This window comes from Trichechus manatus, unplaced genomic scaffold (genome assembly GCF_000243295.1).
Source record: "Trichechus manatus latirostris isolate Lorelei unplaced genomic scaffold, TriManLat1.0 scaffold00098, whole genome shotgun sequence".
Taxonomy (NCBI): Eukaryota; Metazoa; Chordata; class Mammalia; order Sirenia; family Trichechidae; genus Trichechus; species Trichechus manatus.
The window spans coordinates 8345768-8373249 of record NW_004444034.1 but is presented as its reverse complement, the minus strand read 5'-3'; the positions used below and the strand labels follow the sequence as shown (position 1 = coordinate 8373249).

Genomic DNA, 27482 nt, shown 5'->3' with positions numbered 1-27482 from the left:
CAGAACTGGGAGACTATTTTGCCTTCTCCCACGATGCTCTGTCAGGATTTATGAGGGATCTGTCTATCCTACCTTCTTCCTTGGCCCAGACTTAGAACTAGCAACTAATGACTCAACTCTGAATTTTACTCACAAGAAAATGAGGTTCTGAAATCTAGCAATCAACTACATGGCCTGCAAATGTTACACTGGGCAATGGTGAAAACGTTCCAAGAGTCTCGGTCTTCCACTGCAGCCACTGGGTCCTACAGAACTTGTTCTCACAGGAGGAAGCTGACCAAACCTGCTTCAGTTAAGCAGAGAGCAAACAACCTCAGTTTTAGCAGAGATTTAGTTGGGCAGCATGTGATGGAACTGCCTATCCGAGAACCTAACTCTCCAAACCCCAACTCCATTACCACCTGTTCCTTTGTGCCAGGATGAATCATTCATTCTTTCCACAAACATCTACTAAGCACCAACAGCTACATGGCAAATACTATGATAGGTATGAAGGACTCAAAGACCAATAACATTCAATTCCTGCCTGCCAGGGGCTTATCTCTGCACAACTGAATGTGAATGTGGTAAGCTGTATCAACGTTACAAAGTGATGCAACTCTGGCTCCACTTCTGCTTTTTCTCTTCTCACTTACTTGGGCCTCTGGGTACCGGACTCTGCCCCACTTAGACCCATGATTATCATAATCTGCCTTGTGGGTATTCTTTGAAACCCTGACTCAGATCTCAAATTCTATTCTCAGAACTATTGGAAACCATCTCTTGGAAAGAACTGTCTTCCTAGCGTGATCTCTAGTGTTTGGGCTCCTCTAGCCAATAGCCCAGGCCATTTTATAAAAACGTCATATTGCTGTCATTAGTTGCCACAGAGTTGGCTCCAAATCATGGCAACTTTATGTACAACAGAACAAAACACTGCCTGGTCCTGAGCCATCTTCATGATTGTTGGTACATCTGAGTCTTATGGTGGTTGCTGAGGCTCTCCATTCTAATACCCTGAGATCACAGGAAACAAGCTGGACTCTGTTCAAACTTGAAAGATGCCAAATGCATTTGAAGCTAATCCTTCTTAATCACAAAGTCTGTGAAGAAGTAGCTCTCACTATTGCACCACTTCTTGAGAGTGTCACAAAAGCAAACTTGTGAAGTTTAACAAAGGGCTACAATAAAAAATGTAATTCTGTTGTAAACTGCTTTTCCCAGTTTCTAGTCCTAATTACAAAATACGGGAGATATGATTTATATCAAAAATGTTTTCTTTCCTCCTTTTAAATGAAGTGCCTGTGTGTTTCTCTTTATGTCTACAGATTCAAAGTTGTAATATAATGACCCAAAAAGAAACTGTAATGATTGAACGGATATCATCTTCACTGCAACTGTTTCCTTTTGCCAGTATTTATGTAAGCCAGTATTTTGTTAAATACAACAAAAATGTATTTCCATTAAAATATCATCACAATTTCATACGTTTTTATGAATACTTAGCAATTATACTGTATAATCAGGCAATCAATTATGAAGCATTTTTGAGCACTGATTTGATGCCCATCACGTCCATGTCCATCTTAATTCCTAACAATTTACAGTTGCAGGTGGTGGTTGTACTTGTGTTTTGTGGTACTCAGTTTCTCCAGTAACAGAGTGGAAGGTATGGAAATGTGCCCAGATTCTTTCAAATCCCTCCCCAGACCTCAGCCTAATCAGCCCTCTGTGCCCAGAGGTTATTCATGTGTGACGACTAACTTACCACTTATCAAAAGGACAAATTCTGTAAAAGCAAGAATGGATAAATACGGTCTTGGATAATGAGAAAGCAACTCAAATAATTAAACTTGACATGGACATGACAGAGGTAAGGTGCAGTGAGCCCAAGGGAGTAGTTGAGGAATATAATTCTAAATCGTTAGATTTGTGTGAATGGAACGAGAAGGGAATGAAGACAGCAAACACACAAACCTTGTATTATATTCAGAGATTAAAATGACGCAGGCAAAAACATTTCAGGCCTTGCAAGTCATATACTACAATGCAGATAAATTCAAAATAGGTAACTACAGTGGGTAGTTATCTTTATTATCACTGTGTTTTCACATATATAGTAACAGCAATTCCCCAGTTTCAAGTAATTTCCTTCCTATGATCTCTAGAAGAAAGCTCACTGGAAAATTAGGAAATAAGGAAAATTAGAAATTCCAATCAATTTTCCATTGGAACAGAGTAGTTCTAATCCCTCATGATGTATTTTTGAGGTTAAGCACACTCTTTTCCTGTGATATCCGTGTTATATATAACAATAGACAAGTAGAATGAGATTTTTTTTAATTACCAGCAAAAGTTTTTCCTAGTTAATGTTTTATTGTGGAACTCAGATCCTCAGGGCTCTCCAGCATGAATCCTCACCCCTAAAAGTTACTTATGAAACATGAATACCTTATTTACAAATGAAGTTGTTACTAAAACCTTAAAATGCCACTGGTTTAAAACAGGGTTTCTCAACCTTGGCACTACTGCCATTTTGGGTGGATAATTCTTTGTTGTGGGGAACCATCTTGTGCATTGTGGGATGTTTAGCAGCATCCCTGGCCTCCAGTCACTAGATGCCAGTAGCATTACCACCCCAAGATATGACAACAAAAAACATTTCCAGACATTATTAAAGGTCCCATGAAGGGCAAAATACCCTAGCTGAGAATCAATGGTTTAAAATAAACTATTCAATTAGAATAATAATCACTAACATATATAGCACTTACTATGTATTAGAAGGAGCCCTGGTGGTGCAGTGATTAAGAGCTTGGCTGCTAACCAAAAGGTCGGCAGTTCGAACCTACCAGCCGCTCCTTGAAAACTCTGTGGAGCAGTTCTACACTGTCCAATAGGGTCGCTATGAGTCGGAATCAACTTGACAGCAGTGGGTTTGGTTTTGGTATGTATTAGAAAGAGCCTGGGTGGCTAAAGCAGTTTGTGATGGCTCCTAACCGAAAGGTTGGTGGCTGGAACCCGTCCAGCGGCTCCATGGAAAAAATAGTGGCTCCTGGTGATCTGCTTCCGTGAAGATTACAGCCAAGAAAACCCTTTGGAGGAGTTCCACTCTACAGCCTATGGCTGTCCCCCAACTTGGCTAGGCCATGATTCCCAGTATTGTGTGATTGTCCGCCATTTTGTCATGATGTGGTTTTTCTACGTGTTGTAAATCCTATCTCTATGATGTGAAGAAGCAGGATTAGAGGTAGTCATGTCATGATAATGAGGCAGGACTCAGTCTACAAGATTAGGTTGTGTCTTAAATCAATCTCCTTTGAAATATAAAAGAGAGAAGTGAGCAGAGAGACATGGGGACCTCATACCACCAAGAAAGCAGCAGTGAGAGGAGAGCTCATTCTTTGAACCTGAGGTTCCTGCACTAAGAAGCTCCTAGACCAAGAGAAAATTGATGACAAGGACCTTCCCCCAGAACTGACAGAGAGAGAAAGCCTTCCCCTAGAGCTGGTGCCCTGAATTTAGACTTCTAGCCTCCTAACCTGTGAGAGAATAAATTTTTCTTTGTTAAAACCATCTGCTTGTGCTTCTTCTGTTATAGCAGCACCAGATAACTAAGACACATTGCAAAAGCGAGTTTGCAGGTGTGGTTAAAGTAACCTTACATTACCTTAAAGTTAACTGTTGTTGTTGTTAGGTGCCATAAGTCAATTTCAACTCACAGTGACCCCATACTATAGAGTAGAACTCCCCCCACAGGGTTTTCTAGGCTGTAATCTTTACAGGAGCAGATCGTCAGGTTTTCTCCTGAAGAGCTGCTGGGTGGGTTCGTACCACCAACCTTTTGGTTAACAGTCAAGTGCTTAACTGGTGCGTTGCCAGGGCTCCTTGTTAAAGTTAATTAAAATGACCTTAAAATAGGAAGAGCATCCTGAATTATCCAGGTGGGCCTAATATAATCACTTGAGCCTTTAAAAGCAGAGATGTTTCTCCAACTGGAGGGGGATGATGTGGCAGAAAGGAAAGTAAGCTTCGGCAGGACTCAATGCCATGTTGCTCCTTTGAAGATGGAGTGCACAATGCAATGAAAAATGCAGGCAGATTTAAGGAACTGAGAGAGGCTCCCGGCTGGTAGCCAGCAAGGAATTGAATTTTGACCAACAACCTGAATGAACTTATAAGCAGATTCTTCCCTAGAGCTACCAAGTAAGAGCCCAGACTGGCAGATGCCTTGATTTCAGCCGTGTGAGACCCAGTGCAGAGAAACCAACCAAGTGTACCCAGACTTCTGACCTGTAGAATTGTGAGATATTAATTTGCATTGTTTTAAGCTGGTATGTTTGTAAAAGTTTGTTAGGACATGATAGAAAACTAACATACCACACAACATGCCCAAGACAAAGAAGAACTGCAACTGACCCACTGCCATATCATAAACTCCCAAGTGGCAGACAGGGGTTTAGAACCGCCAAACTCTTTCCTTAAATAATCAATATCTGCATAGATTTCCTAACATGCAAATAGTTTTGCATCCATTTACTCACTGACTCCTACCAACAACCATTGAAAGCAGGCATTATCAGCACTTCTACAGATGAGAAAGAGACTCAAAGACACTGGGAACTTACACAGGGTTGGACTGTTAATTAGTGATAAAGCCATGAGGTCTCTCATCTCTTTGCCTTTGTAATAAATATATTAAAGTTATAAAGTAAGAATGTAATAAATACATTAAAGAGACGTAAACAAAGCAGGGTATAAAAGCCGAGAGATAATTTTATTCTGAAAGGACAGAAGTATGGAGCTGATAAGATTTAAGCTGGACAGGTAGGATTTCAAAAGACGAATGTAAGACTTGATTTTTATAAATTTGGGATGAAATTTAGGTATGCACATGTGCATGTGCACGTATGTGTGTGCATACACATGTGCAAGTGCTTAATTGGGCACCATTGAAGTCAAAGCGTTCAAGCATCCTCACATAATGAAGCACCAATATGACAATCTATTAAATGGTACCATCTCAGGGCAGGTTAAGTATTTTGCAGGCATGTTTGTATCAAAGTTAAAGGAACGACATGAAGATGCTAATGCTGGTGAACTGTCATTTCAAGAAAGCAGAACTTTCTGTAGTGAATACACAGCACAACCAACCCTCAGACAATCTATCTCTGACAAGTAGGCCTATAAGAGGTAAATTTCCAATAGGACAAATATAACAAAGCAGATGTCTGGGTGCAGCAGAGATGTTAGGGATGTCTTTGCAGTCTGGCAACCCCTCCTCTCCCTTACGTAGGAGTCTCTATACCATGTCTACATTTGTACTAAAAATCAGTACTCCACCCCCTTGCCATAGCAGATTAGACACCTAAGTGAAAATGGGTCAGATACTCCATTCTTGGATTTGGAATTAAGACTCAGATACTTGTTGGAGACTCACAGGCCATGTAAACGTGAGGACTATTCATATAGTGCTTGTTTGCAGAGGAAAGAATAAAGCAGATATGTCTAGAGAAAACAGATCAACTAGCCCAGGATAAGAAACTGGAGGAATAGTGGGACTGGTTCCTGTACCTTCCAGATTTATACTTCCAGGCACTGTGAGGTCTTAGATGGATTTCTATTTCTTGCTAGTAAGTGATGCCTTGTTATCAGATTCTCAAACACTTGGTGACCATGTGTCGTCCCTCTGTTCCAAACATCTGAGAAAACCCCAACCCTAGGTCAATCCCCATGTCTGGCTTCCCCAGACTTGTCAGAGTGGCTGAATCCTGCTGAAGAAAAATCAAACTAGTGAACAGAGGGTACTGTCAGAAGTTCACAGCTGCCAACCCCAACAATACTCTCAGCAGTGACCAGTAAGCCTTCTGTGTTTCTCTATTCAATCTTCCCATTGTCCCTTGCCATCTTGCAGCTACCACTCCACTTCTTCAGTCCCTTCCACAGCAGCCTTCTTGAACAAGTTCTCTATGCACTTCTTTATCTCCTCTGCAACATGGCTTCCCCCCCATCATTCCACTGAAACTGCTCTGGTAGAGATCACCTTCAACCTCCTTGTTACCAAATCCAAAGGAGAATTTCTAATCCTTATCTTGCCTCTTAGCAGCATTTGACACTACTGACAGAGTCACTCCTTAAAATATTAAATATGCAAAAATGCTCCAGGGTGCCACATTCTGCTAGTTTTCTTCCTACATCTCTGATTGTTCCTTCTCTGTCACCTCTTATTCTGCCCTCTCTCTTAAATGTGGATGTGCTTTAGGGCTTCTAAGGATCTTATTTACTTCCATGGCTTGATGGTCTCAAGATTGGTATCTCTAGTCTTACCCACTGCCATTCATTGAGTTGATTCAGATGCATAGCAACCCTACAGGACAGAGTAGAACTGCCCCATAGAGTTTCCAACGAACGCCTGGTGGATTTGAACTGACAACCTACTGGTTAGCAGCCATAGCTCTTGAACATTACACCACCAGGGTTTCCATCTCTAGTCTAGAACTCTCTTTTCAGTGCTTGTCATATTTTTCCAACTGCTTATGAAAGACCTCCTCCCATTTGGGCATTATCCACAGGCTTCTTTAATGTAACACGCCCCAAACCAAATCCATCACACTTTCTGGTCTGTCCAGGTTCTTGATTGTCGTTCAACCCCTTGTCCAAGCCAGAAACTGTCTTTACTCTTCTCTCCCCCTCAATGTCCAAATTTAACAGTTCTATAAATTTTATTTCCTAAATATCTCGAAATTCTGTTCACTCCCTCTATCCTTACTACTACTTCATAAGTTTAGGTCAACATCACCTCTCATATGCATTACTGCAGCAGCCTTCTAACATATCTCCCTGACTCCAGTCTTACTCTAAAATGCAAATTTGAGATTATTTCCCCATCTTAAAACCCTCTCATGGCTCCCAATGATCTCAGGATAAAGTCTAAATACCTCGCAAGACTTATTCTCTGCTTGACTTCTCAGGCCCATTTCTTAGCACTCTCTTCTCAGCCACATTGCCCTGGTTCAGGTCTTTGGTGAATCTCAGAGCTTTCTGCACATGCTGTTCTATCTTTCTGGATCACTCTTAATCCTGCCCTTCAGCTGGCTAATTCCTATTTATCGTCAGGTCTCGCTAATACTTCCTTTCCTTTAGAAAGTATTCCTCAACCCCTAAAGTCTGAGTTAACTAGCCCTACAAATACTCCCACTCCCCAAAAAAAACCCTCATAAAAAAACTAATTGCTGTTGAGTAGATTCTGACACCTGGCAACCCCTACATATGTGTGTCAGAGTAGAACTGTGCTTCATAGGGCTCTCAATGGCTGTGACTATTCAGAAGTAGATTGCCAGGCCTTTCTTCTGAGGTGCCTCTGGGTGGATTCCAACTACCAACCTTTTGGTTAGTAGCTGAGATTTTGCACACCCCAGGGACCTGATAATTCCCCTACCACAGCACTTATCACACTGTCTTTTTATTCTTTACGCTATTGGACACCATGTTGGTAGTGTTATATCTGTCTTGCTTACTGTGGTCTCCCTAGTGCCTTGCACAGGTGGTGCTCCTAAATATTTGTAGAAGGAGTATTGTCAAAAAAGTTTCTTAACCTGATTATAGGAAAAATAAAGACATATGAATAAGACAAGAATTATATACAGTGACAATATATAACCAATATTAAAAAACATTTGGATGTGAATGATTACTGTATTGCCATTTGTATATACTTTAGAAAGCCCTATACTGTCTGGGCCTATTGGGGAGGGCCAAATCCATATGGCCTTTGTTTTTACTTCTATAAAAAGCTTGAAAGTCAAGCCAATAACAATGTATTACTTTGACTCACAGAATCTTTTATGCTAGTATAGCTCGCTATGAATTTAAAATACAAATTTCATTTGTGTGAATATAGTCATATTTTATGGAATCTCTCACTTCAAAATTAAATAATTGCAAGTTTACATATTCTAAAATTTGGGAGGAATAGTTGCCCCACAACTAGGAGGAGAAAAGGAAGCAAATTTAGACTATATCTTTGAGAGACTTTCTCTCCACTTTGATTTAAACAACTTTCCAAAGCTCCCAATTACTTTCATTAATGATTAATGCATTATTTTATGTAATTATATACATACACAATCATGCATATATTATGTACATACATATAACTAAGATATATACACACATACTAATATACGTCAATAAACATAATGCTTACTGTTGAACACAATGTTATTGTTAAAAGAGGCTTTTCCAAACAATCTGATCACAGGCCCTACTTTCAGAATTAAGTAAAAAACAACAACAAAAAAAGATTAGATGTTGTCTCCCACAACCTGAGATGGAAAGAATGCCAACTTCCCCACTACTTTCTTCTCAGACAAAGGAGTGACTTTGCCTGAAGTCCTAGTTCTTTAGTCAAGGTGGGTAAGATCCTCAAGGATGCCAAAGCACTAGGGGGCAGAGAGGAGGCCACTGGGAGTCAGTGCAGTGGGAGGAAGATGGGTGTGATGGCCAGACGGACTAGAGTTCAAATCCCAGGTGAGGCACACAGGAGCTGTGTCATCCTGGGCAATTTGCTTGACCCTTCTGGGCCTCAATTTCCTATATGTGAAGTGGTAAGCACAATGCCTAACATAGAGTGAACACTCAACAAAAGGTATGCTGTAATGACTTGCATGCTTTTCTCTACTCTAGACTTACAATACCAGAGAAAGGGGACAAAATTTATTCAAAGTTGAGATTTAAAAATCTAGTTATTAATCATTTTAATCATAGATCAAGCTACACAGAAAAGCAGTTAAGGAGACTAGTCTCAGCACAAGAATGACAAACTTGTTCTACTGGGGAGAAAGAAAGGAGCGGATACTAGAACATAACTGAGAAGCTATACTTTTTACTAAATGTGGAGTCTAAAATGTTGTCTCTATTTGAACCTAAAGAAAAGAGAAACCAGTAATCTGAACAAAAAGTCTCTAATGATTGTTGTCCATGGCTATGAAAAATCAGAATCAAAACAGAGCTACTCATGGTAATTACTTAATAAGAATTTGGTGTAAGGACTAAGGTAGACAATGTAAACATACTGTACTCAATAAAGGATAAAGCATTTAACGATTATCAATGATTATTATTATTCATGGAACCAAATATACCTGCAAAATATTTAGAGCCCTGGTTATGCAGTGGTTAACGGAGGTTTAATAATCAATTAAGGAATCAAATTCATGTTTAAATTATAAGGCAAATTTACATGTCAAAGCAAGAAACATCTAACTTGGGGACTTGTTATATAACAATAGAAAACTCTGGAGTGCATTATATACAACAGACACTCTCTTCTATGGCCCCTGGGGATGAAGACAAGGTACTCAAGAGTGAAGTACAGGAGCAGTGATCTCACCTGGAGGTGGAGGAAGCACCTTTCCTCCCTGCCAGTTTGGTTTACCACGTTGGAATTGGCTCTTAAAAGTGCTGTCTGCAAAAATCCTCTTGTGTTTTGGAAAACACTAGCAATGCTATGGTGATGCATAAGGTTTTAAATCAATCTAAAGTATTACTTCCTGAGATAGCTTTTGAGCATTTCTACTGAGAGCCAAAACCCCACAGATATGCTAACCAATCATGGAACTAGACAGCTTTCTCTCTCAGGAATTCTAAAACGTAGCAGCTAGTGCCAGGCAGGTCAGGGGAAGGGTGAACTGTCTGAGTGCCAGAGGTAACGTCTGGAATTCACCTCTGAAGATTCCAGGAACCGAGAGCTGCTGGTTCCAGCTCATAGCCAGTCAATTCTGATTACTAAGGGGACGGGTCATCTGACCTGTGTAATATATATAATCCCACTTCTGTTACTCTTCTGCTATCTACCTTTGTGCCATTAGTACCCCCTCTCTCTGAAAGAAAACACAGAAGGATGGAAGATGATTAACAGTATCAGTTAAAAAAAAAAAAAAGAGCTAAAAACTAATACCTAATTACCTGTGGAATATTTGGTTATAAAATCCTAAACTTCTATTTCTACATCAAAGTCAAAGTTAGATTCCATATGTAGAGATTTTAGGTCAAAATTTTTGTCAAGAATATATACAACCAGAGTAGGTATGTACTCTTGACAAACAAGGAATCTTCAGCTGGTTAACTCAGACAAATATCTGGCACTATAGTTTGTCCAACTTTTGCCAGCCCTAAGGAAGTCCCTCCTAATGCCTAAATTACAGTGGTTTTACCTTAGGGGAAGGAGCCCTGGTGCAGCAGTGGTTAAAGCATTCGACTGCTAACTGAGAGATCAGCAGTTCAAACCCACCAGCCACTTTGGGGCAGTTTGCTTCCGAAGATTACAGCCTTGGAAACCCTATGGGGTAGTTCTACTCTGTTCTATAGGGTCACTATGAGTGAAGATTGACTTGAGGGCAATGGGTTTAGCTTTTTGGTTTACCTTAGGAAACTTTTAGAGTGTAATTCTCCAGATCACAGGTGGGTGGAGAACTATAACCACAGAAACAAATACACTGAATCCCAGACTCAGAGGCATATTCTAAGGGGACTACATTAAAGAAGCATTAAGAAAGAATAGATGAGAACAGCATCTCCTCTCCCCACTTCACCACTAAACCACGGGTTTGTACTTCTGTATTTCAATTCATCATACTATGCTATAATTTGGAATAGAGTTCCTTTTTAATCTATAAAATTATGGTTATTTGTTTTCAATCCACTTTAGAGACATTTAACATGGCATGGGAAATAAAAAGAAATATCCTTTGACTTAACTTTTTGTATTTTCCTTACTACGAATTGCAGGTAGGTTTAAAATTCTAAAATTGAAAAATATAGACGCAGAGAGGTTAAAAATGAGCTAAAAGGAAAAAAAAGGAGGAATAAAGTATACTTGTGGCCAGCAAAGAGTACCTTTACCTTTCTATATTAATCAGTTTTTTATTAGTTCTTGCTTTGAAATCTAACATGAAATAACTTAAAAATTAAAAATTATATCATAGATTAAAAGCTGTTTATATTATATTTTTAGCTATCAACTCTTAGGTTAAGACGACATTCAGCTAAAATGTTCTTCACAAAGTCTTTAAGAGTATAATGTTCCAATAAAGGAAGAAAACTTTCAGAACATTAGCTGGTATTCTGCTTCCAAATCTACTCCTCCAGGCATAAACTACACAGTTAATAAAGAGCAGATTAAAACCAACCAGGAACAAATTATTAATTCGGTTTTCCATTTCACTCTTCAATTCTTGTTTTAAATGCATTAGGAAACTCTGCTGCCACTGCAGTTAAAGCTGCAGCAGCTCTAATAATCAACAGATCTATTATAAAGAATGTGGATCTGTCCTAAATGAATGCACCATATGCCTAATTATGGAGCTAAATTTATACCATGTAGGAATCTCTGAATGAAACATTTTTGGCTCACAAAGTATTTCTTTCTATGCCCTTTAGGTACTTCTCCAGATTTCATTCTTCTCCCATGCTTTCTTTCCTCTCCTCGTATCTGAGAGTGTGTGACAGCCTGCCGGGGAGCCAGAGATAACAGGATACTGACGAATGAATGAGAAACTGCACCATTCAACACCCTCCCTAAGGTTTTCCCAAGGTGAGCATCACTTCTGTGGGATAACAATTGAAACAAAGCAGAAGGATGCTTACCCTCCTGCTGCAGGAAGCATGGATTTTGCCAAGAACAATTAAGCAGGTGGCAACAATAGAAGATACAAGCTATTGGTTAATACTGTAATTCTGTAGCCAAAACTTCCTTTTCTTTCCTGGAAATGACTTCTGGATTCCAATTTACTTATTAGTTCTTTTCTTGCTACTTCAACCCAGCCATATCTGGTGCTATCAAGTAGATTACTCATAGTGACCTTATCGGACAAAGTAGAACTGCCTAGTTGAGTTTCCAAGAGTGGCTGGTGGATTTGAACTGCTCACCTATTTGATTAGCAGCTGAGCTCTTAACCACTGTGCCACCAGGGCTCCTACCAAGCCATAGTTGCTAACAGGTATTATTTACTGAATGATGTAATAATGTAATGTTAGTGTTTGGCTGTGAACAGAAAGGTCAGCGGTTTGAACCCACCAGCGGCTCCACAGGAGAAAGATGTGGCAGTCTGCTTCAGTAAAGATTACAGCCTTGGAAACCCTATGGGGCAGTTTACTCTGTCCTATAGGGTCACTATCAGTTGGAATCGACTTGATGGTAATGGGTTTGGGTTTTTTTTTTTTTCTTTTCCTGAATGTTATGTGCCAGGCATTGTGCTAAGAGCTTCACATACATTTTCTATTTTAATCCTTACAATGACCCTGCAAAAGAGAATTACTAGCCTCATTTCACAGATGGGGACAGGGGAGACTCAGCAGGTTGTCTCTTCTGCTATATTGCCTCAGTCTAACTAGGTTGTAAGGAATTTTGGTGATATACTTAAACTGCCTCTCATTTTGGTTATATTTAAGACAGATCACCTCCTACTATCAAATTCTGGCCCATGAGTCTATGGGATAGAAAGATGTGTCTCCACTTTAGGGGTTCTAAAATCTAGCTGAAGACAGCATATATGCCAGTGAAATTAGTGACATACAGGCCAAGGACAGAAATAAAAAATGACAGACATTCTATTTGAGGGAAATGAAGTAAACAAGGCAAATCCCTAAATTAGGTATACTTTGGAGACAGTAGCTATGCAAGTTTAGCTAAAGCACAGAGTCCTTTAAGTCCAAAGTAAGTAATAGAAAATATGACTCAAGAAGCAAACTGAGGGAGGTTTGTACAAGGCTATAAATGCGGGCTAAGGAGTCTGGACTTCATTCTAGAGCAATGGTTTTCAAACTAGTCATCCTAACCAGTAGCATCAGTATCACCTAGGAACACATTAAAAGTGCAAATTCTTAAGAGTCCCACCCAGACGTACTGAATCAGAAACCCTGCGACCAAGGTCCTTTCTCCTTCTCAAGAGCTCACACCTTGTTACAGAGAAAATTTTTATTCCACCTTTGATTCCTTTAGTAGAAAATAACACCTAATCTATGACTTTTCATCTCAGTGTGGTTCTGAAGCATTACTTATAAAAACACTTCTGTCTCTGAAAAAAATTGCTGGGATAGCAAAAAGTAAAAAACAAAACAAAACCAAGTTTAATTAGCTATATCATATATAAAATGGAAATATAAGAAAAATAACAGTTTTTATTAAACACAACTCTAGATAATAATGAACAGACATGAAAGTGGACTCTACCTAATTTTAAAATCACAAACCTGAAAAACAAAATGCTGTGTGTGAATATAAAGCAGACTGATTTGTAAATGAAACAATAGAACTTAATAAACTGTTGACCTTCAAAGACTTTCACAAGTATCTACATTTATTTCATCAGCGTTACATTCACTCAAAATATTTTTTTAAACCACCTTCAAGCCAGTTTACAAGGCATATAAGAAAAAAGGTTTTTCATTTTATAAATCACTGGAAAAACAATTTTAAATCTCAAAAAAAGTATTTCCTACATTTCATTGCCCTCTTTATTACTAGATTTGGTTCTGAATGACTTTTGACTATTGTAAAAAAATAAAATCTCCCCTCAAAGGACAATGGCTTACAGCCCATGAGCGCATTTAAGAACTCCAAAGATGAGTGGACACCACTTTTGGAATATGTGATTGTTTAACAGGGGAGTTACACTTAACCTGATTAACTCCTTCAGCTATGTTTGTTTAAAAAAGCGCGTTCATTCAGCAAATATTTACTAGGCTCCGATTATGGTTGAGGCCCAAAGCTGGCTGTACTATACAGCATGATAGCTGTGGAAGAGATCCACAACTATGAAAGCCAACGTCACAGAAATTCTGTAGTCTTGAAGTGTGAGCAAACAGAAGTACTTCTAACCTACACTATTGCTTTATCTTATCACTGACAGAACAGTTAATAAATCATAATTTTTATCCAACCTGCTAAAGTTGCTTTCAACAGTAGTTACTAAATCATCATCATTTTTTATGCTCCTCAAAGTCCCTTTTCTTTTTAAAAGCTACTGAATTCTTCATTACAGATTCAAAGTTAAGTAGCCTCTGGGAGGATTAAATAATGAAGACTAACCAAAGTTGCCTGATACAAATGAATGTATACAATGTATTAAATACATGCCAATTATAAAGTATCCTTTTTACTACATAAAGTTCCTTTTACACTTCTTAATAAGTGCCTTATAAAATTCTTGACTTGAGCTAATAACTCCTGAAATCACAAAACGGACTGCACAAGCATTTCTAATTATGAGATGAAACCTGTAGTTGACTAGATATGCTGTAACACTGCTAGTTGAATACGAAAATAACATGTCTCAGAACCGCATTCTAAATATTCTAAAATTACCATCAACTCAAACCACAATTTACAAAAATAATATAGTCATTTATGTCAATCGTTATTCATCATGTTAACACAGTCTCAAAGCCAAATTTAAATAGTTCTGGCATTTGGCAGACTTTTATGAACTAACGAAGGTCAGAATATAAATATATTTTAAAATATGCACTTCTTCACTATCTTAAAAAGCATGACTAAAAACTCTTTATTTGAAGGAGTTAGCCAGAAAAACAGCCCAAACTTCATAAACAAATCATGCTTTTCTTCTAAAATAAAATGCCTTAACCAAATAATGCATAGTTAGCCTATTTAAAACATGAAGGCCTCTAATATACAAATGATTAGTCTTTCCCTCCAAACATAAGAATGTATATTGTTATGAAATCTTACTAACGGTCTTGTTTTGGTTATTTTTTCTTCTTTAAGAATTCAGCTTTATGAGGCTAGCTATTTTCTAGCATCATTAAATCACTTCTGAAATTCTATTTGGACTATCCTCAACTTTAAAATGTTAGGAAGTCATCCTGATAAATTCTAAAAAGAGACATATCCCTCTCCATCTCCTCAGATATCCAGAGAGGTCAATACCTTCCTCCAATATCTAATGCAAAAAAACAACTATAATCTAACAATGTGTTCGGAAAAGAAAGCCAGCTATCCCAAAGTACTTCCCAATCCAGGTAAGGGCTCCCATCAGTAACACATACTGTTTATTCTAGCTGTCTAACCCAGGAAGGATGCAAATTTCATTGTCACCAGCTTATCCTAACATTTGTTTATAAAATGCTATCACCTTTCAGGACTCTGCCTCCCCTAGGAAACTCAGTCTCTCCAGACAGCCTGCTAGATCCACCTCCTCTGCTGCCCGACTCTTTGGGCCTCCAAACTTTGCCTTTTTCCTAATGTCGCTCCTTTCAAAACTTACTTGTTCTATACAAGTTACAATAAAGAAATGCAAGTAGTAAACCAACAGAAGAGAAAATGTTGATCAAATAGAGGCAAATTAAAAATACAAAATACCATTCTATCACCTGTGAAATTTATAAAGATTCAATAGATCACATTCATTATATTATAGGTGAGAGTATAAATTGTTTTTGGAAAATAATCCCTCAGAATGTACTATGACCCCTTGACCCATTTATTTCCCTTTCAGGAATTTAAGAGGAAAATCTATTTATAGAGATGGAGGCAGTGAAAAGTAGGATAGAGACTTAGGGGACAAAGGTGTTTATCTCAGCATTGTAACAAAAACAAAAGATCGGAAATAATCTAAATGTCCAGGTCCAAGAGGATGGTTAAATAAACTATGATGCTTTTATTTGACATATTGTACTGTCATAATATGACATTTGAAAATAAAATTTTAAAAAATTAAAGAAGTGTATAAATACTACAGCTATACCTGCAGAAAAAACAAACCTGTATGTTGTTCTTGTGAGGAGTAATAAAATTGTAAAGGATTTTTTTCTATCTCTTTTCTACTCCTGTGTACTTTCAAATTTTTCTTTCCTAAATAGACATTAGTTTATAATGAAATAACACAATGAAAGACACTTGCTTCTTCTACAAACCCATTCTCTCCCTTGCTAAGGCAAATCTTAAAGCAGACTAATTTCTGCTGAGCAACTTAAGCCATATACTATTAACAGCAGCCTTTAAGAAGCAATCAATATCTCAATGAAAGAGATGTAAAATTTCAGGCAGATGGGAATGAGATTTTGATGCTGAGTACACACCCCACTGCTGTCCTAATTACTCCACAGGTCAGCAGAGGCTTACATGTTGCTATGATGCTGAACAACTTTCAGCAGAGCTTCCAGACTAAGACAAACTAGAAAGAAAGGCCTAGAAATCTACTTTCAAAAACCAATCAATGAAAACACTATGGATCACAACTGTCCATGCTGATCACAGGTCTGGCATGGGACCTGTCTGGCACGGGGACCTGGCAGCATTTGTTCCATTGGGCATGGGGTCACTATAAGTCAGGGCCAACCTGGCAGCAGCTAACAACAACAACCTCCTTTTGCCTTATACCTTGACATAGATACAGTGAGAAAACACATCCTTTTAGTAGCTTCAGCACATATTTCTGTGAAAGAGGAACCGGGGTCAGACAAAAGTGCCTCAAACATCAACTCTGGGAGGCTGCACATGGCCATCCCCAGCCTGAGCTGGAAGCCCTGGCCTCTTATCTCTGAGACCCACCTGTCCTGCAGGAGAATCACGCCTTCCTCATGATACCTTGAAAAGACCATTCAATGAAGAAGCATCTGGCAAAAATGGAGACTCCAGCAATAGCTCGTGGTCTTTGCATGGCCTGTGCTCATGTCTCAACCACAAGTCATTCAAGGACCTGTGTACAAATATTGCCACACCCTTTCCCAAAACCTCCTAGTAAAAACCCAGCCTAGACAAACAGGCTTCCTCATTAGCATTGCAATAAAGGTTGCTTTAGTATGTGGCATGCTGTGTTATTATACCACCACTGCAGACTTAGCTTCCTTCATCAGGCTTTCATCTCCTCATTTCCAGGCCTCCTCTCATACTAAGTCCATCATGCTAAGCACCCACCCTAGGTCTGGGGAAAGAACACCCTAACTGGAGACCCACATACAAATATACGAAAAAATATGAATGCAGTCAACAAAACATGGTCTGAATGTCTACATACGAAAGGATGCAGAGCAAGAGTGATCATAAGGGAGTGGAGCAAATCGGGGACCTGGGCTTCGATAAGCTTAAGAGCCAGGGAGAAAATGGACTGACAGAAAAACAAAAGTGAGGCGGGCATTCTAGTTACAAGACTAAAACAAATACAAAAGATACATGCACTCTTTTAATTTTATTATCTCTGTCCTGGATTATCTGCAGGACTGCTGGGCTATAATGTACCTAAAGCAACTGCCTGGCTATTTGCAACAGATATAAGGGCTGTGACTTTTAAATGCTCTTAAGCTTTAATCTCATTTGGTTTTCTTTCAAGCACCTTAATGATCACAGAAGTCTTTATCAGGACTCAGTGGAGGTGGAGCAGTGCTGCTGCATTTTTCAGCGCAAAGGAATGAGCCAAAAATGCTTCCTCAGACAATACCTTACCAAGCAAAGATGTTCTATTTGCCTCCAGGGTGGCCTCAGTGGGGCCTCTCCCTGCTGGCCAGCCATTCAGGTCTGAGGAGGGGAGGAGGGTCAGTCCAGCCAGTCTCCAAAGCATATGTTCTCATTACAGACCAGATAGCACAGAGGGAGTGGGCCTGGGCGCTAAAAGGCAGTGCCCAGCTCAGACTCTAGTGCAATAGGGGAATCTTAGGAAGTCACAGTTCACTGGCCCTTATTTCTTACATGTAAAATAAGTACTGGACTCCTTGGGTAGTACAAAAGGTTAACACACTGGGTTACCAAGAGGTTGGATGTTTGAGTTCACCCAGAGGTGTCTCAGAAGAAAGGACTGGCTACTTCTGAGTAATGCTGTAATGGATCTACTTCTGAAAAATCAGCCAGGGAAAACCCTATGGAGCACAGTTCTATTCTGGCACACATGGGGTCACCATGAGTTGGAATCGACTTGACAGTAACTGGTTAAAATGAGTTTAAAAAAAAACAAAAAAAAACCAAACCCATGGCTGTTGAGTCTGTTCCAACTCATAAGCAACCCTATGTACAACAGAATGAAATGGTGCCCAGTCCTATGCCATCCCCATAATCTTTGCTATGTTTGAGCTCATTGCTGTAGCCACTGTGTCAATCCATCTCATTAAAGGTGTTTTTCTTTTTTGATGACCTTTACTTTACCAAGCACAATGTCCTTCTCCAGGGACTGGTTCCTCCTGACAACATGTCATACAATCACAGCTATTTGGAAAGATCATTTTGAAGAACTGAAAATGTATGCCTTTAAGCACCAAAACTTCATTTTAACTATTTTAATAACCTTTCGAAACTTCATTACCCACTTCCTTGATTTATTAAACAGTATATTAAGCCATGTAATCTTGGCTCAACAGCTGTAGTTAGTGATTAAGAACAGTGACTTGATAGTAGCAAAAAGCATTTAATGCCCCTCAGTGCATGCCAGACACTATTCTAAGTGCTTTGTGTGGATTATCTCATTTAAGCCTCATGATCCAACGAAGTGGATACTATGATTATCCCTATTTTACAAATGAGGAAACTGAAGCTCTGTTCCAAGAGATTAACTAATTTACTGAAGGTCCCAAAGCTAGTAAGTGGTAGAGGCCAGATCTGACCTGGATAATCTGACTCCAGAACCTGCCTTTCTAATCACCACACTACCTACCTCTAGGACTTCCTTAGGTGAAGAAAACTGTGTGCCCCTATAACGAATGGCCCACAGACTTGTGTGCATTTTTAACGTAGATTTTTTAAAAATCGAGGGCTTCAGTTTGGCTGTCAATTCTTTTGCTGTCATCAGTGTCATGTCAAGGAGCTCTGGTGGTACAATGGTTAAGTACCTGGCTGCTAACTGAAAGGTCAGTGGTTTGAATCCACCAGAGGCTCTGCAGGAGAAAAGAGGCAATCTGCTCTCCTAAAGATTACAGCCTAGGAAACCCTATAGGGCAGTTCTACTCTGTCATATAGGGTCATTACGAGTCGGAATCGACTTGATGGCACACAGCAACAAAAGTGTCATGTCAGAAGAGCATGTATGTTTACAGTTTGAAAGACCTCCCCCAGGTTGTCACATCCCTCTTCTCAGTGTGCCCCCTACTGTTTGTATAGACGACACTCTTTCTCCCTTCCTTTCTTCTCCTGTTCCTCCACATCTCTTTTTATAAAGAACATTCAACTGAATGATTACACATGCCTTTGCTTCCTGCAGAGATATTTATAAAAAGATGTCATTCCAAACTTTCAATCGGTGACTTTAAAAAGAAATCTTCTAAATCATGTCACTAGTATGATTTAAAAAAATTATTCTAAAATACAAGAACCCAGCTATCTCTAAGGTCCCGTACAGCTACAATACTTTATGACATAGAGAGCAACAATACGTTATGACATACAGCATATGCTTAGTTTTAAAAATTAGAGATTAAAGTCAGTTTTTGTGACATATTGTTGGTATTAGAAAAAATAATTTGTAGTTTATGTAAATGGCTTTTTAACAGATTGAGGGCTGAGGAGTGAGGTAATTAGGTAGTTCAATTACTGAACACCAACAAAGGCACTAGGCTAGGTATACTGAGGGCAAAATCAAGGATTAGTTTCCTCACAGAAGTTATCTCTTCCCTAAAATACTAGACATAGGCATTTCCTTTACCATTTTCATCTACTTAGGGGAGAGGGTGCTTTGCCAATCATTTCATAGTTATCTTTGGACCCACAGGGTGGCTGTTCCTATTTTGACAAATTAAAATTCATCTTTGAGAAGCATCTGGGGTATTAAAAGCTTGCGAGCAGCCATCTAAAATACATCTACTGGTCCCATCCTATCCGGAGGAAAGAAGAAAGAAGAAAACCAAAACCACAAGGGAAATACTAGTCAAAAGGACTAAATGACCACAAATACCACAGCCTCCACCAGCCTGAGCCCAGAAGAACTAGACAGTGCCCGGCTACCACCACCAACCACTCTGATGTGGATCACAATAGAGGGTCCTGGACAGAGCAGGAGAAAAATGTAGAACAAAATTAAAATTCACACACACACACAAAAGACCAGACTTACTGGTCTGACATAGGCTGGAAGAACTTCCAAGACTATGGCCCCAGGATACCCTTTTAACTCAAAACTAAACCCACTCCCAAAGTTCACCCTTTGGCCAAAGATTAGACAAGTCTATAAAACAACAATAACACACATGAGGAACGTGCTTCTTAGTTCAATCATGCATACACAACAAAAAGGGCAATACCTGTCCAAAAGCAATGAAAAGAAGGCAGGAAAAGGACAGGAAAAATGGACAGATGGAAATGGGGAACTGGAATGAGGAAGGGGAGAGCGTTGACACATCGTGGAGATTGCAAACAAGGTCACAAAACAATTTGTGAATAAATTGTTGAATGAGAAACTAATTTGCTCTGCGAAGTTTCACCTAAAGCACAGTAAAAAAAAAAAAAAAAATCTTCAACAAACACATTTTTATGCATTTATAGATTATAAAGGAGCCCTGGTGGCACAGTGGCTAAGCGCTCATAGCTAACAAGAAGGTTGGCGGTTCGAACCCACCAGCTACTTGGTAGTCTGCTTCCATAAAGATTACAGCCTTGGAAACCCTATGAGACAGTTCTACTCTGTTCTATATGGTCACTATGAGTCAGAACTGATGTGACAACAGTGGGTTTGGTTTGGTTTTGGTAGGTTATAAAGAAGTTAAAAGGCTACAGCTACTCTACTAGACTATGAGCTGTAGGTAGGTTCCAGAGTAATTCAGATCTATCTGTTTATATCTGGAACCCTGGGAGTGCAAATGGTTAATGCACTTGGCTGCTAACCTAAAGGTTGGAGGTTCTAGTCCATCCACAGGTGCCCTGGAAGAAAGGCTTGGTGATCTATTTCCAAAAAAATCAGCCATTGAAAACCCTATGGAGCACAGTTCTACTATGGTACGTATAGGGTTTCCATGAGTCGAACACAACAGCAATTGTTTTTTGTGTCTATTTAGCCCTCATCACTCACCCAGATTGCAGGTATTCTTCTCTGACTTTGAGATGCATGCTTACTACTGTCTTTAATGAAAAATTTATACTACCACAGTTCATGAAATAATTTAACTCAAATATGTAAATTCTCCAGTGAATTCCAACAAATTCAGTTCTCACACAAATGCATTTTTTACACATGTGAAATCTCTAGGATAAATTTCTCAAGATGATGTAGCTGATCCGCTTCCTAAGAAATAGATGCATTATTATTTGAAAATGTACTTCTTTAATCCTTTTCATACTCTTAACTAGTTTTTAAGTTCTATATACAGCTCAGAATTTTAGTTACCTGGTAAGAGGTAGATATAATACTCCCATTTATCACTAGCTTACAAAAAACTACACTGAACATAAATCAACTATTCTTGTCTTGTTTTTAGATATTAACATTTAACGGTCAGCATCTAGTCCAGTACTTAACCGTGACGTCTTAATTTATTCATCTACTTGTTAAAGAGAGACCTTTACAACACTCCATGTCCTACCTGCTCTGGGAAGGGTCTTATGACCAGGAAAATCTCACATTTGCTTATGTTCAATACGAAGTGTGTTACACAGCAGGGTGAGCAGTGGAACAGGCAGGCAACCCAAGGGTATCTAAGCTCCTTTTGAGTCAGGTCTTCAAATTTAAAACACATGGTTGTATATATGGGTCTGGAATAAAAAAATAAAACCTTGTTTGAAAAATAGAGTGAAGATGACTTTGACCCCACAGCTGACTACAGATTGATTGTTTACTTGAGAACCTCCAGGGTGGCTGCCAGCTTGCACACTCCCTACTTAAACTGGTGAGGATTCCAGTCTAAGAAGGAAGAATCCCTCTGACAACTTGTCTGACAACTTGACTATCTCCAGCCCCTAGTACTCAGGGACTCCTCATTAACTCTAGGAAATGAAAAACAAAAAACAAAAAATTCTTCCTCCTCCAAAATAAGTTAGGGCCCTAATCCTAAAGAATAGTGTGGGCTCATCGTGTAGACTTTGGGGGGGACCTCTTGATTTTAATAAAAGGGGTGGAAGAGGAGAGGGGAAATGAACTATTTTTCTGAAAATTCCATTGTACTGTTTTAACTTCTGTGCTTCATTATTCTTATGCTGTTTTTTACAACAAATGACAATTTGAGTACAATTTTTAAAAGATAAAACTCATTACAATAAATATGCACTATGCATTATAAATTTAAGGAAAATTCCAGAGTTAATGGATTTATTTACAAATCTTGCTTTTTGTGGGGAAGGATTCTAATTTCAATTTGAAGTTTTACATTGAACATTTACCATTCATCAAATTAGTACTGGAAAGCACTTAAGTAACACCTTTTTGTGAAGGGTGCTAGGCAATGACCTATGTGAAATTAACAGACCATCTCCCCAAGGGACAGAATTGTTTAAAATTTACCACAGTACCAGTTACCTAATTGTTTTGCAATATAAAATTAGTATTGGCTATCTTTAAACTAAATTTACAAAATAAGAGTTTGATTCAGAAAGTATAGTCCAAGCTTCCAACATGTTAGACTTGTCTATACCTTCTAAATTTTAACTATAAAATTGTACGAGCACTCAGGTATAACAGAAAAATACATAAAGAGAACTAGAAAATACAGGGCCAATAAAAAATAAACTCAAGGCGAAGATTCATTGGTCCGTGACAAGGAGTCGACAGTGGTGCCTGAAACAGAACCTAAACATGGAAAGTCAAAGTCCAGTGCCCTATTCACAATGGGCAACAACTCTTTTGCCTCTAAAACCGAACATTTACAGTTTGGCTTTAGAAGAGCCATGAGTGACTTTTGGGAGGCTTACAAAGGAACACATCTCCCTGAACTAATCTGATGGAAAATCATAATCCATTTCTTCCCGTTAGCCTCTGACTAAATAATGAAGCTAATTATGCTGGCTCTTTTCGATTCTCACAGGAACATAGAATTTTAAAGAACACATTTAGTTCCACCACTTTATGCAAGACTGAGCAGTTTTAAAGCATCTAGGTGGTAAGATGTTAGCACCACACTGACACAGAAGTCTACATAAATTTTCTTTACAGAGTTAATTAAGACCTTTTGATTAGAGACATAGCTTTGATGGAGACAAATACTCATACTGTTAGTATGCCATCCTGAGTTGACTGCTGCTGTCCCACTGCTTCTGCTCTACCTCTAACTGCACTTTTAATCACTACTGGTCATGGCTGCTAACCAAAAGGTCGGCAGTTCGAATCCACCAGCCGCTCCTTGGAAACTCTATGGAGCAGTTCTGCTCTGTCCTATAGGGTCGCTATTAGTTGGACTCGACTCGACAGCAACGGGTTTATTTATTTATTTATTTTGGTTAGTACCAGACTTTTTAACATCTATGCGTCTTTAGTATTTAAAACAATTTCCTATGACACCACAATTGTAATCTGCACTGGCAGCTCAAATAAATCCACAGGCATGAAACATGTGAATTACACTGCTTCAAACTAAAGGGAAACAGGCAGGTACCTACGCATTTCGGCTGGGTATTTTTAAGAGGGCTGGAGATGAGGATGAGAGGGAGATATTTGAGGAGAGGTGGAGTCATTGTTCCTTCCCCCCCCCCTTGGTTTCCTAGCCCTGACAGGATTTCATGGAAAAGGGAAACTGCTAGGCAGAAGTTGACAGGGAGAGCTGAATCCATTCCTCCAAGTCTGGATGGGTTCTATGGCTGAGGAGAGCTCTGAAAGAAGCAGAAATACTAACAGACTGTGGAAGGAAGCTATATGCACAAGAGACATGAAGGCATCCTGAGTAAGGTAACCTAAAAGGGGTCCAAATGTTATTTTAACTTGCTCATTTTCAGCTTAACCAAATTCATCTGGTCTTAAAGTCACAAATCCTATGACAACTGAGCCACCTTCATTCTGCAGCAACACCTCTTCACCACTTCAAAATTCTGTTCACTCTTTGCAAACAAGGGATCAAGAATCTTCCTTTCTTGATTACCTACCCAATGGCAAAACACAAAAGATATTTTTACAAAGTCTCTGCATATTTAAAATAAAATAACAGAAATACTACTTCCATTCATGACGTTATTTGAGAAAACTGAATGCAGATTTGGAATGAAATGCTTTTAATATGGTTCCTACAGCTCTTGGATGCCGGACAGCACAGTTTCACATAGAGTAGCTGTGAAAGGAGGCATGCCACAGAGAGCCTGGAGACAGGTGACCAGGAGGAAGTATGGGCTTCAAGTCCTGACTCTGTCACTAAATGGCTCTGAGGCCCTGGACAAATCCCTCTTTCACCTTTAAAAGAACAGGCTGAAATGATTTTTAGGTCCCCTTCAGCTTTAAGCCGCTCATGAATTAATCACGTTACAAGTCCTAGCTGAAAATTACCTGAAATAAATTATAAAAGACTTATCAAAGTCCACGTTTATCCTAGATTAAGTTTGTCATCACTGTGCTACCATGAAGGCAAACCTGTTGCATCACAGGGAATACAGTATTTCTGTTTGTACAAGAGTCAGAAGATGGCTTTTTAAATTCTTTTTTAAGGAAAAAACTGTATACCTCCTATGAACTGAAGTTCTCCAGTTTCACCTTTACAGCCTATACACACGATGCCAGCTGGCAGAATAATGCCAAGGTGTGCTGGCTTGCTGTGAAAATCTTTCATCACACAGGATTGATGCTTTATATCCAAACTTCATTTCAAAGCCACGTCCAAGCCACATCAGGAAGCTATTTAACACCTTCACTGTTTGTTACTGTTCTCAGGGCCGATTAACTCTGCAGCAGCCAGTGAAAGAGGAGGTTTGTAGACCACCTATCCATGAATTTAAATCTACATCGTATGGCTTATGCTCCAGAACAGACAAGTTAAAAGCAACGGATTTAACCGGCCACATCTACTATAATTCTGAAAAATGAAAATGAAAAAGCCTTTGACACGCACCGGGTGGAAGGGGAAAAACTCCATCTCCCCTACAGTGTAATATTGCAGTCTTAAGCGTTTCAATGGTTTGGTATTTCTTCTGAGAAAAATACGAATCATCGGGAGAGATTTCTGGTACTGTGCACTCACCTCTTTGATCTTCGCCCTCTTATCGCGGATGGTGGGGTCTGCGGGTTCCCGGCCCTCTGCCCCGATGGGGGGCACGAAGTTCACCTGGGGCAGTCCCCTGGACGCCGCCTTGTCACGCTGCTGGTCCTGGGCCACCTTCTCCTTCTCCAGCAGGATGTCTCTTTGGATCTCCTCGGGCAGCTTCTGCAGCGTCTCCTTGGCTTCCCTGAGAGCCCGCTCGTGGTTTTCGCGGATCCTGGCCAAGTTGTCCTCCAGGGCGGCCGCCGGGTCTCCGGGCGCGCCCTCCTCGCGGCGCCGGGCTCGCCCCTCGGCCGCATCCTCGGCGCGCGACCCGGGACCGGGCTTGTGGTCCGCGGCCGGCTGCAGGGCGGGGCTGGAGTGGAACAGGACCCCGCTGAGCAGCTTGGAGGAGTCGGGCAGGAAGAAGATCGCCCCGAAGCAGAGCGTGATGAAAGCGCTGAACACCAACAGCAGCACGAACTTCTCCGTCAGGCGGAAGGCAGCGGGGCCGGACCCCTTCCTGCCGCCGCCGCCGCCGAGACCCCCGCCCAGGCCGCCGCCCAGGCCGCCGCCCGCTGGGCTACTGAAGAGCGGCAACAGGCCCCCCACGGGCATCGCTCCCGCCGCCGCGGCCGCGGGGCAGCCCGCTGCCCACTGGCCCCGCGCCGCGCCGCTCGGCCGCCAAACTTCGCCGCCGCCGAGCGTCAGCGGCTGCGGGTCTGGGTCCTGCGCATCCAGACCGTCCAGACCCCGCGGCTGGGCTGCAGGTCTCCCCTGGGGAAACAACTCCGCTCCGTATCTCCTCTCCGGGGCGCCTCCGTTGGCAAGCAAGCACGCGCGACAGACCACTGGCTGCAGCCCCTGCGGAAAGAGAAAACGGTAAAACGTAGTAATTACAACGTTGATGATCAAATTTCCAGCTGGTTTCCGCCCTCCGACAGCCGCAGGAACCGCCAGAACAGCTCCCCGACTCAAAGTCCGAAGTCCAGCGCCGGGCACCGCCCTCGGAACCCACTCTGGACTTGGGGTGAAGTTTTCGGATCCCCAGGGGGCAGGATGTCCAGCGCACACCTGGGGCAGGGCCAGGTGCGGACACCTACTGGAGGGGGCAGCGCACCTCTGGGCGAGAGGGGTGCAGCGTGGGTTGGGGGCTTGTCAACTTCGCCAGCTCCCCATGTCGGAGCTGGACTAGCTGCCTCTCCTTCCCGGCCGACGGCAGCGTGCAGCTCCGCTACTCCGCAGCCCTGCCCTCTGCTCAGGTGGGCGGTGCGCGGGCCCACGAGCGAGTACGAACGAGCAGGCGGCACGATGCCCTCCGCAGCGGCTCCGCGAGCACTAAAGCCACTGCCGGTCCCCGGGCGGTCGGAAACGAGGGCGGTGACGCGACCGGAGAGTGACGGTGCTGTTGGGCCAATCACACACCGCCCAAGGTCTTGAGGGCGGTGCCGAGGCGGGGAGGGGGCCGCTTGAGGCGGGGAGTTTACGGGAAGCGCAGCCTTGCAGGGGCCCGGCCTGGGGCGGGGAGGCCTCGAGCCCCGGAGGCGCGAGGCGGGCGGGAGCGGCGCCGGGAGGGCGGTCAGACCTACGGCGGAGGCTGGGGGAGGACAAGGCGGGCGGAGGTCCGGGAGATTATTCCTCTCTAGCCTTAGGCCCGGGTCTCAGAGGGTGGTTGGTCCTCCAGTGCCCGGGAGGCGCCTGGCTGATGCGAGACCTCGCTGCCTGGCTCTTGGACCAGCGCCTGGCCCCGGGGCCCGCCCCGAGGGAGTCCCAGGAAAGGCTGGGTTTAGCAGGAGATCCCTGGGCACTGAGTCGTTCTGAAGTGCGTCTTTTCTCCAGTCACCTTTTTACCAACGCAGGGATTCCCTCGGTGCACGGTAGCAGGTAAACCAGAAGTCCCTCCGAAGAGCCGTGATCCTGAGAGTTTTTGAGCTCTCTGTCTGTTCTGGCTGACATCCTCTTATTACAACTTTTCGTATCCGCCTTTCTTTCTCTTAAAAAAAAAAAAAAAAAAAAAGTTGTGTACTGTATGTCCAACACGCACACACACACACTTTCAAAATTCATTTACCTCACAGAAGTTGGTCAAATGATCCATTCAAAGAAGAGAGTTTTATGCTGCCATAGTTTCAAGCAATAAGTTGAACACTGTTGAAATTAAGCCTTGGATTTGACTACTCACAGCGAATAACAACTCAGTCCAATAGAGATTGTTTTCCAGAAAGCATTACTTTTCAAAATGTGTCCGTAATTCCCCTGTTGCTCCGCAAATGAAGGGTTATCAGAGGAGAATGTTGACTGACTTCTCATCTCTGAAAGCTGGTTTGTAGCAGTCTTATGCTACCTTCTCTCTGGAAACGTGACTTCTAGTCTTTCTCTTTCTGCTTGTCTTAATACATAGGAAATAGCTGGCACCTTTCAGGAAG

The 27482-nt window shown here is 41.2% G+C and overlaps 1 protein-coding gene across 3 annotated transcripts in view; it reads right to left on the bottom strand.

The window, feature by feature from the left end:
* The window catches only part of MAN1A1 (mannosidase alpha class 1A member 1), a 198628-nt gene extending 172234 nt beyond the window's left edge, over window positions 1-26394 (bottom strand). Inside the window, exons 1-2 of one of the 3 annotated variants that reach the window (XM_023737188.1) lie at window positions 26131-26394; window positions 25060-25920 (exon numbers count right to left, since the gene is read on the bottom strand). In XM_023737188.1, the coding sequence (XP_023592956.1) occupies window positions 25060-25674 (615 nt within the window). In that variant the 5' untranslated portion in view covers window positions 25675-25920; window positions 26131-26394. The remainder of the gene's footprint in view (window positions 1-25059; window positions 25921-26130) is intronic. The other 2 variants (XM_023737187.1, XM_004382733.2) reach the window with 2 other exon arrangements.
* Window positions 26395-27482: the final 1088 nt, after the last annotated feature.